The sequence below is a fragment of the Theropithecus gelada genome, chromosome 14 (genome assembly GCF_003255815.1).
Source record: "Theropithecus gelada isolate Dixy chromosome 14, Tgel_1.0, whole genome shotgun sequence".
NCBI lineage: Eukaryota > Metazoa > Chordata > Mammalia > Primates > Cercopithecidae > Theropithecus > Theropithecus gelada.
This window is the reverse complement of record NC_037682.1, coordinates 11,581,371-11,593,282: the sequence shown is the minus strand read 5'-3', so window position 1 is coordinate 11,593,282 and position 11,912 is coordinate 11,581,371. Positions and strand designations below refer to the sequence as shown.

Below are 11,912 nucleotides of genomic sequence, written 5' to 3'. Positions count from 1 at the left end.
CTCCAGCCCGGGCGACAGAGCGAGACTCCGTCTCACAAAAAAAAAAAAAAAAAAAAAAAAAAAAAAAAAAAAAAAAAAAAAAAATTAAAAAATATTAAAAATATAGTCCACATGCACATGGTCCCAGCTACTCAGGAGGATCACTTGAGCCCAGGAGTTCAAGGCTGCAGTGAACCATGATCACCCCACAGCACTCCAGCCTGGGTGACAGAGTGAGACCTCAACTCAACAAAAACATGTATCTGTCAGTGACACAGGCAAAAACCCAGAAATGAGACAGAAGTGAGAAAACTGAACAGTAGAGAGAAATATTGTAAGCACAGCCGCATTTTTTTTAAACAAAAGAGAAAAAAATAGGGACGCTGGAATCCTCCCTCCCCACCTGCTATCTGTGCAAATCCTGTCCGAGTCCTGGCCCCTGCCTGCCCTCCTCCTCCTCTCTGGCCCATAGCAGCTCCTCACCAGTGGGTAGGCCTTGATGCAGCAGGAATCCACCAGCCGATGTCTGTGGGTGTTAAGCTGAGGGATCCCCAAGATCTCAGGCTGTGCTGTCAGGTTGTATCTTCAACTTCAATGCTGTTTGGCTGGAAGCTTTTATAACCTTCAACTGTGATGTCACCACCTAGCTCCCCTCCTCCTCCCCCCACCTCCCCGGTGATTGCCAAAAAAGAGGGCTGCTCCCTTCAGAGGGACTGAGTCACGGGGCCAGGGATCGGGAAAACCACATGCAATGGTTTCAGCTGGAGCCCAGGATGCCTGGGTTCTGGAGGGGAATGGAATGTGGAAAGCAGCCAGGCGCTTAGAATCCGAAGGCTGAAGTCATACGAAGGGATGGGGAGGGGAACATAGGAGGCGGCCACCTGGCTGGTATTAGAGGAAAACAGCTGCGAACAGCACGGGCCTGAGCTGCAAAATGCTGTTTTGGTAAAAATCATACCACATCCATGGCAGTCATTTCCTGTCTTCTGCCTCCCAATGGACAGAGAAAGGGAGGAAGGGAGGGGTGTAGAGGGGGCCAGAATGATGTCTCCCAGCTCTCCAGACCTGCCCTACACCAGCCCCCTCCCCTGGGGGAGATGAAAGTCACATGCAGGGAGTAGGAAGCTTGCTAGGGGCCAGGATAGCTTCTCCCTCCTTGGACTTCCTAGGCTTATGAATGGAAACATCTGTGCTTAAAATAGCCCGGGTCTGGAGGCCTTCCCCATGAGCAGCCCTTGACAAGAAGACCTCCCCTCTAATGGTGGAAAGTGAGAGATGTCTGGGGGACACAGGGTTTTCAAATGGCCGTGAATCCATTTCAGAGTCAAGGAGGAAGCTGACACAAAATAGTTTATTGAAGGAAAAACGAGGGGAGAGGGGTCAGCTGGGAAAGTGCTGGAATGTGAGGAGTCTGCCCCTTCAGGAACTAGAGCAGGTGGGGCGCTGTCGGAGAGCACCCTCAGCGGGTTCGGAGCTGCCCAAAGTTTCTGGGACAGGGGCAGGAGCAGGAGCAGGAGCAGAAGCAGGAGCAGGAGCAGGCAGGTTGGCCTCCGTCAGCAGAGCTGCATCTTCCCAGGAGCCTGAACCTGGGCCAGGAAAGGGAAAAACAAAATCCCAAATGGGATATTAGATTAACCGGGGGTCCCACCCAGGACACGCTGCAGGATGCCCCTCACCATCACTGGCCTCAGGCTCTAGCTCCTCTTCTCCGCTCAGGGGCTGCTGATCTGGTTTCTCCTCCTCAGACAGCTGACCCTCTGCAGCCAAAAGGGGAACACAGGGGTCAGACCCAGACACTCAAGGAGAAAGCCAAGGAGTCAGGAAGAAGAGAGTGTGGCGGCTGCGCCATACCTGTCCCCGAGGGATCTTCAGGGCTCTCACCATCCTCTGTAACATCTGATTGTGGAGTTGACTCCTCCTGGCCTTCAGGCCCTGTGCCTCAAAAGCAGGAGAGGACAGGTTAGGGTTAGGGTAGCTGTGCCTGGATGGCAGTGTCAACCTCACCTTCCTCACCTTTCCTTTGACCCTTGTCTCAGTCGGTGATACCCTAAGCCTCATACTGGATGAAGCAGGGACTCCCTCTGGTCCAGGCCAGCTCAACCTAGCCCACCTCAACAGCTCCCCAACCAACACCTTTACCAGGCTGATGAGCAGAGATCCTTCGTTGGACTTCCTTCCGGGAATTGTCTCTTTTTCGGATGTTAACCTGTGGAGGAAAAACCACTGAGCAGCAGGGACTGACTTCCCTCACTAACAATCAGGGCCCTCACACCCTAACCCCCAACATACCCCTGACCACCCACAAAGATCAAAGAGACAAAAGGGGGTCCTTGCTCCTTTCCACCTGCAAAGAGAAGCGGTGTCGGGGCCAGATGCCCCCCCACACCCACTGCATGTAGCTGAAGAGCACGATGACGCTGAGGAAGGTGAAGTTGCTGGCGACACCTATGAAGGCACAGGTCATCGGGAAGTTGTACAGCAGGTATCTGAGGCAGGAAGTAGGGACAAGAAGGGAGTAGCAGTTACCAGAGAGCACTAGCCTTCTCATGTCCCAGAAATAATTTCTAGGGCAATTCAAGTGAGTTTGGCTACAGCCGGCTCTGCTGCCCCTGCCTCCCACCCGCACAGTTCCCAGAACCTGCTGTACCAGGTTCCAACAAAGGCCAAGGACCTTGGGAAGTCTCCTGTGGGAGGGCCATAGACCACAGCCTCAATGTTGTCTGTCTCTCAAGAGTCACCCCAACTCTTGCTGAGCCAACGGTTCAAGACAGTAGCTCTCAACTCTGTCAGCCCATCAGCCTTCCTTGGGGTGCTTTAAAAAATTCTGCTCACAGGCCGGACATGGTGGCTCACGCCTACAATCCCAGCACTTTGGGAGGCTGAGGCGGGCGGATCACAAGGTCAGGAGATAGAGACCATCCTGGCTAACACGGTGAAACTCCATCTCTACTAAAAATACAAAAAAAAAATGAGCCAGGTGTGGAGGGGGGTGCCTGTAGTCCCAGCCACTCGGGAGGCTGAGGCAGGAGAATGGCATGAACCCGAGAGGTGGAGCTTACAGTAAGCCGAGATCGCGCCACTGCACTCCAGCCTGGGCAACACAGCGAGACACTCTCTCAAAAATAAATAAATAGGGCCGGGCGCGGTGGCTCAAGCCTGTAATCCCAGCACTTTGGGAGGCCGAGATGGGTGGATCACGAGGTCAGGAGATCGAGACCATCCTGGCTAACACGGTGAAACCCCGTCTCTACTAAAAAAAAATACAAAAAACTAGCCGGGCGAGGTGGCGGGTGCCTGTAGTCCCAGCTACTCGGGAGGCTGAGGCAGGAGAATGGCGTGAACCCGGGAGGCAGAGCTTGCAGTGAGCCGAGATCTGGCCACTGCACTCCAGCCTGGGTGACAGAGCAAGACTCCGTCTCAAAAAAAATAAAATTAAAAAAAAAAAAAAAAAGAAAAATAAATAAATAAAATAAATCTGCTCACTTGGGTGGAGCCCTCAGTCCTGGATTTCTGGGTGGAAGGCAGGGCAGAGGGAAGATGAAAACGGATGATGGAGGGTGACAGGGGTAAAAAATAAAAATGTAAAATTCTGATGCCTAGACAAGACCTTAACAAATCCTGGTTCAGCTGGTCTGGGTGGGGTGCCCAAGGGTGTTTTTAAAAAGTTCCCCAGGGAGCTGATAGGCCAGTATACAGCAGCTTTGAGACCCTCTGGCCTATGTGAAACCCAGCTCAGCTCTGCTCTGTGAACCCATTACCTCTGCTTGGGACCCCCTTGGTGGAAGGTTAGCCCTCATGGGAGTTGCCCAAGGTCCACTCCAGTTGGCCCCTCACCTGAGCCCAGTGAAGTGCGCGTGGATGCGGAGGTAGGCTCCGTACAGCTGGATGCGCTTGCTGTGGATCTCAATGATCGCTCCAGTGGTTGGCACATACTGCGAGGGGGGCGGTGAGGGCGGCGTCAGGCCAGGGCCCTGCCGCTGGCACTCTTACCCTCCCCATCTGAGCCTCACTTCCAGCCTCTCAGTTGTGATGTCTCCTGAGCCTGGAGGCTCCTCAGGTAGAATCCTGGGCTAATGGGAGGGGCTATCTCCTAGTCATCGTTCACCTCACTTACCGAGTTCTCTCTATAGTCTGCGTAGAGTTCCACCTCCAGCAGCTGCTTCTGCTCTGCAAAGCCAAACAGCAGGAGGCTAGAGAAGACCAGTGTGTCCAGCATCTGGAGCAGGTCTGAGCGGTAATGCAGCATCACCTGCCGGGGGTGGGAAGCAGAGGCTGGGAACAGGTGCGCCAGATCCCCATGACCCTATCTACCCCTCAACCATCCCTGAGTAGTCTATGAAGGTGGCTTCTTCCTCAGGTCCCCGGCTCCCTCACCTTCACTTCCTACCCCTCAGTCTTCATCCAACCATTCCAATTGCTTGAACCTCTCCCCCTACCCAACCATACTCTATTATAGAGCAAAGGCCCCTCCTTCCAAGAAACCTTCCTGGATTAAGCCCAACACTGTCTCTGATCTGCCTTTCCCACCAAGTAGTTCTGTAATCCAGTATGGGATCTAAGTCCCAGTGCACCATCTGAAGCTTTTTTCCCCCATGTAGATGTCAGGAATTTGCTTCATGATGAGGTTGTGTTGTTAATTAATGGAAGAATGGAGTCTTAACATTTATTAGGCCAGGTGCGATGGCTCACACCTGTAATTGCAGCACTTTGGGAGGCTGAGGTGGTTGAATCATTTGAGACCAGGTGTTTGAGACCAGCTTGGTCAACATGGTGAAACCCCACCTCTACTAAAAATACGAAAATTAGCCAGGTGTGGTGGTGGGCACCTGTAGTCCCAGCTACTTGGGAGGCTGAGGCAGGAGAATCGCTTGAACCCAGGAGGTGAAGGCTGCAGTGAGCCGAGACCACGCCACTGCACTCCAGCCTGGGCGACAGAGCGAGATCTCTATCTCAAAAACAAAAAAAACATTGAACAGCCACTATGTGCTAATAGGAATTTTACATTTCCCCATTGAATCCAAACTACTCTTGCTATGAGGCAGTTACTATTATACCCATTTTATAATACTTTATACCCAAGAAGTTAAGTCAGGTGACCCACAGCTAGCTTGTTTCTGAATGAGGACACAAACCCATGTCTGTCTGGCGTTAAAGTCTGTTTTCTGAGAGCAGCTCCACTCTTCAAACTTAACCCCAAAGCTGGGTGTGCTCATGAGATACCTGGGGTGTCTGGCAAAGGTTTCTGGTTTGGTAAGCTGATTCCTTTTCTTTTCTTTTTTTTTTTTTTTTTTTGAGACGGAGTCCCGCTCTGCCGCCCAGGCTGGAGTGCAGTGGCCGGATCTCAGCTCACTGCAAGCTCCGCCTCCCGGGTTTATGCCATTCTCCTGCCTCAGCCTCCCAAGTAGCTGGGACTACAGGCGCCCACCACCTCGCCCAGCTAGTTTTTTTTTTGTATTTTTCAGTAGAGACGGGGTTTCCCCGTGTTAGCCAGGATGGTCTCGATCTCCTGACCTTGTGATCCGCCCGTCTCGGCCTCCCAAAGTGCTGGGATTACAGGCTTGAGCCACCACGCCCGGCCTCTTTTTTTTTTTTTTAAGACAAAGTTTTGCTCTTGTTGCCCAGGCTGGAATACAGTGGTGTGATCTCGGCTCACCACAACCTCTGCCTCCCGGGTTCAAGCAATTCTCCTGCCTCAGCTTCCTGAGTAGCTGGGATTACAGGCATGCACCACCATGCCCAACTAATTTTGTGTTTTAAGTAGAGACGGGGTTTCTCCGTGTTGGTCAGGCTGGTCTCAAATTCTGGTCCTCAGGTGATCTACCCACCTTGACCTCCCAAAGTGTTGGGATTACAGGCGTGAGCCACTGCGCCTGGCCTTGATTCCTTTCTTTATCCTGATGTGTCTGTGACCTCAAAGCCAAGGGTATTTCCTTCTGTGGAATCCCTACCCAGACATTCTTTTTTTTTTTTTTTTTTTGAGACGGTCTTGCTCTGTTGCCCAGCAGGGAGAACAGTGGTGCAATCTCGGCTCACTGCAGACTCAACCTCCCAGGTTCAAGCGATCCTCCCACCTCAGCCTCTAGAGTAGCCGGGACTACAGTCGTGTGCCACCATGCCCAGTTAATTTTTTAAACGTTTTTTGTAGAGATGGGTTTCGCCATGTTTCCCAGGCCAGTCTTGAACTCTTGGGCTCAAGCCATCTGCCTGCCTCGGCCTCCCAAACTGCTAGGATTACAGGCATGAGCCACCGCATCCGGCCCCCTACCCATTCTGATCCTGCTATCTTCCTTCACACCTTCTCAGACAGGCCACAAACACTTACCGAACGCGAAGAAGTGGAGATGATTCGGCCACCTCTGGTGTAGCAGGAAATGGTGACCAAGAACATGCCCAAATCTTGATTCACAGGGGACTCCGGCAGCTCAAGCTCTAAGGTAACACGATACGGCTGTCCATACATCAGCACCTGCCGAAGGTAGCCCCCATTTCTTTTAAAAAATTTTTGTTGAAAATGTACTGTCCCTATTCCACCTCCCTCCTAGCCCCCCAACACCCCCAAATACTCGGCCACAACCCTCTTGGGTGGCCTAACAGGCCTTTCAATCTGTCATCCCAAGAAGGTGCTGCCCCCTTCTGGTGGCTGGAGCCTCCCATGTCCAGGTCTTCGGTATCCTGTTGGCTCTCCTGAATCAGACTCGCTACCTTGTTCCCAGAAAGGCTGTGTCACGTTTCTTTTCCAAAAGTGAACCGTCATATTGCCAACTGGGCCATCTGTGACTCTGGCCTATGTGCCGGTGGGGCTGTCCCCAGGGCCCAACCTGCCCTGTCTTACATTATTAATTAATCAAGTACTGACAGTGCTCAATCTCCCCAGCCAGCTTTGGCACAGTCATCCTCGCTCCAGATCATCTTTTTGCCATTCTAGGTCCCTTATCTTGGTTCTGTTGGTAGCACCCCAAGACTCAGAGTAGGAAGACTCCTTCACAGGTATCACTCTCAAGAGGTTAAAGATTTGCCACCAAACATGTCCTAGTTTTACCTATTTCTATGTTCTTCTAACCCCTTTATTGATTCATATCTAGCAACAAGGCCCTCACACAGTAGTACATAAAAATCACAGGGGTGAGGATAAAGCTTTTGTTTTTAATCAGAGGTAATGGGTTTAAAAAAAAAAAAGGGTTAGCCAGGTGCAGTGGCTCATGCCTGTAATCCCAGCACTTTGGGAGGCCGAGGCAGGTGGATCACCTGAGGTCAGGAGTTCGAGAACAGCCTGGTCAACATGGTGAAACCCTGTCTCTACTAAAAATACAAAAATTAGCCGGGCATGGTGGCAGGCACCTGCAATCCCAGCTACTCGGGAGGCTGAGATGAGTGTAACACAAGGTCAGGAGTTCAAAACAAGCCTGGCCAAGACGGTAAAACCTTGTCTCTACTAAAAATACAAAAATTAGCTGGGCATGGTAGCAGGCACCTGTAATCCCAGCTACTCGGGAGGCTGAGGCAGAGAATTGCTTGAACCCGGGAAGCGGAGGTTGCAGTCAGCTGAGATCACGCCACTGTACTCCAGCCTGGGCGACAATGCAAGATTCTGTCTCAAAACAAAAAAACAAAAAACTATCTGTTGAAGAAAATGGATTCCATGAGATTCCTACCCTCTGTAGATCTGTAGATACCAGAAAATTAAGCCAGTTGCTTCATAAACCTTTTTTTTTTTTTTTGAAGACAAGGTCTTGCTCTGTCACCCAGGCTGGAAGGCAGTGGCATGATCATGGCTCACTGTGCCTGGAACTTCTGGGCTCAATCTGTCCTCCTGCCTCAGCCTCCAAAGTACCTGAGACCATAGGAACTATAGGCACATGCAATGACACCCAACAAAAAAAAATTTTTTTTTTGGAGAGACAGGGGTCTTGCTTTGTTGCTCAGCCTATGAATTCTTCCCCTCAACCACTCCCCCAGTCTATTAATTCTTTTCTTTTTTGAGACAGGGTCTTGCTCTGTCACCAAGGTTGGAGTGCAGTGGTGTGATCACAGCTCACTGCAGCCTCAACCTCCTGGGCTCAATTGATCTTCCTGCCTCAGCCTCCTGAGTAGCTGGAACTATAGGTATGAGCCACCACACCCAGCTAATTTTTAATTTTTTTTGTAGAGACGGGGTCTGTCTCACTGTGTTGCCCAAGTTGGTCTTGAACTGCTGGGCTCAATGAATCCGCCTTGGCCTCCCAAAGTGCTTAGATTACAGGTGTGAGCCACTGCCCTTGGCCCAAATTCTTTTTTTTTTTGAGACGGAGTCTTGCTCTGTGCCCCAGGCTGGAGTGCAGTAGCGCGATCTCGGCTCACTGCAAGCTCCGCCCCTCTGGGTTCACGCCATTCTCCTGCCTCAGCCTCCAGAGTAGCTGGGACTACAGGCGCCCGCCACCTCGCCCGGCTAATTTTCTTGTATTTTTAGTAGAGACGGGGTTTCACCGTGTTAGCCAGGATGGTCTCGATCTCCTGACCTCATGATCCGCCCGTCTCGGCCTCCCAAAGTGCTGGGATTACAGGCTTGAGCCACCGCGCCCGGCCCAGGCCCAAATTCTTTGAAACATTAAAATAGGTAGTTCTCTTAGCCAGGCGTGGTGGTGCCTGCCTGCAGTCCCAACTACTGAGGAGACTTAGGCAGGAGGATCCCTTGAGCCCAGGAGTTTGAAGCTACAGTCAGCTATGATTGAGCCACTGCACTCCAATTGGGGTGACAGAATGAGACCCCAACTCAAAAAAAAAAAATTAATCTCCTCCAAGGGGATCCACAGAATTTAATACTAAAACCTTGTGAATAAATCCATGCCTTTGTTCACATTTGTCTGCTTGATGGGCAGATTCTCCTCCTTCTCTAACACTCTCATGTAATATTCACCCTTCCTTAAAAGATCCACTTTGGGTCGGGCACAGTGGCTGAAGCCTGTAATCCCAACACTTTGGGAGGCTGAGGTAGGTGGACTACCAGGTCAGGAGTTCGAGATCAGCCTGGCCAATGTGGTGAAACCCCATCTCTACTAAAAAAAATACAAAAATTAGCTGGACGTGGTGGCGGGCGCCTGCAATCCCAGCCACTCAGGAAGTTAAGGCAAGACAATCACTTGAAGCCGGGAGGCAGAGGTTGCAGTGAGGCAAGATCACACCAGTGCACTCCAGCCTGGGCAACAGAGAGAGACTCCGTATCAAGAAGAAAAAACAAAACAAAACAAAACAAAAAACAAAAAAAGATCTGCTTTGAACATCGCCATCTCCATTGTCTTAAACTATCCCAGAAAACACTGATCTAATTCTTCACAAATTATTCTGGAATGCAAAATCCACATCCTTTTTTTTTTTTTTTTTTGAGACGGAGTCTTACTCTGTCGCCCAGGTTGGAGTACAATGGCATGATCTTGGCTCGCTGTGACCTCTACCCCTTGGGTTCAAACGATTCTCCCGTATCAGCCTCCCAAGTAGCTGGGACTACAGGCACATGCCACCACGCCTGGCTAATTTTTGTATTTTGAGATGGGGTTTCACCATATTGGTCAGGCTGGTCTTGAACCCTGACCTCAGGTGATCCACCCGCCTTGACCTCCCAAAGTGCTGGGATTACAGGTGTGAGCCACCACGCCTGGCCAGAATCCACATCTTACAGTTTGCCACTTAAATACATGCAAATGTATGCAATGTATAGTTTTCCATCAATGCTGTGAGCTCATTGAGAGCAGCGATCACATCTACTTCTAGCAAGCCGTTACACACAGTGGACAGATTATTTCATTCATTAATTCATTTAAAAATGTTCATTGTCAACAAACAAAATGTTCAACCTCTTCTAATTATCAGGGACATGGGCTGAATTTGCTCTCATCCTCCTTTTTTTCCTCCCTTCCTCATGTGACAGTCTCACACCTGATCATTTCAGTTCAGGCTCCCTCCCTTGGCTCCCTGCCTCCCCATTATGATCTCGGCAATGGGCCACAAAACTGTATGCACCATTCCAGGTACTGCGGCTTTCTCATTTCTTCTCAATAAAGTTATTTGTTATTATTTATTTTTTTGAGATGGAATCTGCTCTGTCACCAGGCTGCAGTGCAGTGCCGCGATCTCAGCTCACTGCAACCTCTGCCTCCTGGGTTCAAGCGACTCTCCTGCTTCAGCCTCCCGAGTAGCTGGGATTACAGGTGTGTGCCACCACGCCCAGCTAATTTTTGTATTTTTAGTAGAGACAGTGTTTCACCATGTTGGCCCAGATGGTCTCGATCTCTTGACCTCATGATCCCCTGCCTCGGCCTCCCAAACTGTTGGGATTACAAGCATGAGCCACCGTGCCTGACCTCTATTTTTTTTTTTTTTTTTGACACAGCGTCTTACTCTGTCACCCAGGCTGGAGTGCAGTGGTGTGATCTTGGCTCACCACAACCCATGCCTCCTGGGTTCCAGCGATTCTCCTGCCTCAGCCTGCCAAGCAGCTGGGACTACAAATGTACGGCAGCACACCTGGCTAATTTTTGTATTTTTAGGAAAGACGGGGTTTCCCCATGTTGGTCAGGCTGGTCTCAAACTCCTGACCTTGTGATCTGCTTGCACTGGCCTTCCAAAGGGTTGGGACAACAGGTGTGAGCCACTGTGCCCAGCCTATTATTATTGAGACAGAGTCTTGCTCTGTCACCCAGGCTGCAGTGCAGTGGTGTGATCTCGGCTCACTGCAACCTCTGCCTGCCGGGTTTAAGCGCTTCTCCTGCCTCAGCCTCCTGAGTAGCTGGGATTACAGGCCTGCGCCACCACGCTTGGCTAATTTTTGTATTTTTAGTAGAAATGGGGTTTGACTGTGTTGGCCAGGCTGGTCTTGAACTCCTGACCTCAGGTGATCCACCTGTCTCCTCAGCCTCCCAAAGTGCTGAGATTACAGGTGTGAGCCACTACACCTGGTTATAATCCTAACACTTTGGGTGGCTCAGTCGGGAGGACCACTTGAGCCTAGTAGTTTGAGATGAGCCTAGGCAACATAGTAAGACCTTGTCTCTACTAAAAATTAAAAAAAAAAAAAAAAGGTCAGCTGGGCATGGTAGCACACACCTGTAGTCCCAGCTACTTGGAAGATCACTTGAACCTGGGAGGTTAAGGCTGCTGTGAGCCACGATCGCATCACTGCACTCCAGGCTGGGTGACAGGGCAAAACCTTGTCTCAAAACATAAAATAAAATAGAACCCCAGACTCTATAGTTTATACTCTTCCCTTCAGAGGTGTGACATTCTATCATTAGATCAGTTTCCTCCCAAGTACCACTTTTGAAAAATAACTTCAGGCTGGGCATGGTGGCTCATGCCTGTAATCCCAGCACTTTGGGAGGCTGAGGTGGGCAGACCACCTGAGATCACGAGTTCAAGACCAGCCTGGCCTACGTGATGAAACCCCATATCTATTAAAAATACAAAAATCAGCTAGGTATGCTGGCATACACCTGTAACCCCAGCTACTCGGGAGGCTGAGGCAGGAGAACTGATTGAACCCAGGAGGCAGAGGTTGCAGCGAGCTGAAATCGTGCCATTGCACTCTAGCCTGGGTGACAGGAAAGAAACTCCGTCTCAAAATAAATAAATAAATAAATAAATAAAAATAACTTTAGGCTGGGTGTGGTTGCTCACTCATGTAATTCCAGCGCTTTTGGAGGCTGAGGTGGGTGGATCACCTGAGGTCAGGAGTTTTAGACCAGCCTGACCAACATGGTGAAACCCTGTCTCTGCTAAAAATACAAAAATTAGCCAGACGTGGTGATGGGTACCTGTAATCCCAGGTACTCGAGAAGCTGAGGTGGGAGAATAGCTTGATCCCGGGTGGTGGAGGTTGCAGTGAAGCGAGATCGCGCCACTGCGCTCCAGCCTCAGTGACAGAGCAAGACTCTGTCTCAAAAAAAAAAAAAAAAAAAAGAAGT

General features: G+C 50.4%; 2 protein-coding genes across 7 annotated transcripts in view; both read right to left on the bottom strand.

The window, feature by feature from the left end:
* The window catches only part of LRRN4CL (LRRN4 C-terminal like), a 2,804-nt gene extending 1,871 nt beyond the window's left edge, over window positions 1-933 (bottom strand). Inside the window, exon 1 of the mRNA XM_025357523.1 lies at window positions 463-933. The gene's annotated coding sequence lies outside the window, so the exon portion shown is untranslated. The remainder of the gene's footprint in view (window positions 1-462) is intronic.
* Window positions 934-1,311: 378 nt separating this feature from the next.
* BSCL2 (BSCL2, seipin lipid droplet biogenesis associated) overlaps window positions 1,312-11,912 on the bottom strand; it is a 23,457-nt gene continuing 12,856 nt past the window's right edge. For 3 of the 6 annotated variants that reach the window (XM_025357517.1, XM_025357516.1, XM_025357518.1), the window contains 8 exons: window positions 6,302-6,445; window positions 4,094-4,228; window positions 3,814-3,911; window positions 2,324-2,465; window positions 2,119-2,185; window positions 1,831-1,911; window positions 1,656-1,736; window positions 1,312-1,565 (listed from right to left, as the gene is read on the bottom strand). In XM_025357517.1, coding sequence (XP_025213302.1) covers window positions 1,399-1,565; window positions 1,656-1,736; window positions 1,831-1,911; window positions 2,119-2,185; window positions 2,324-2,465; window positions 3,814-3,911; window positions 4,094-4,228; window positions 6,302-6,445 — 915 coding nt within the window. In that variant the 3' untranslated portion in view covers window positions 1,312-1,398. Of the gene's footprint in view, window positions 1,566-1,655; window positions 1,737-1,830; window positions 1,918-2,118; window positions 2,186-2,323; window positions 2,466-3,813; window positions 3,912-4,093; window positions 4,229-6,301; window positions 6,446-11,912 lie in introns of all 6 variants that reach the window. The other 3 variants (XM_025357515.1, XM_025357514.1, XM_025357519.1) reach the window with 2 other exon arrangements.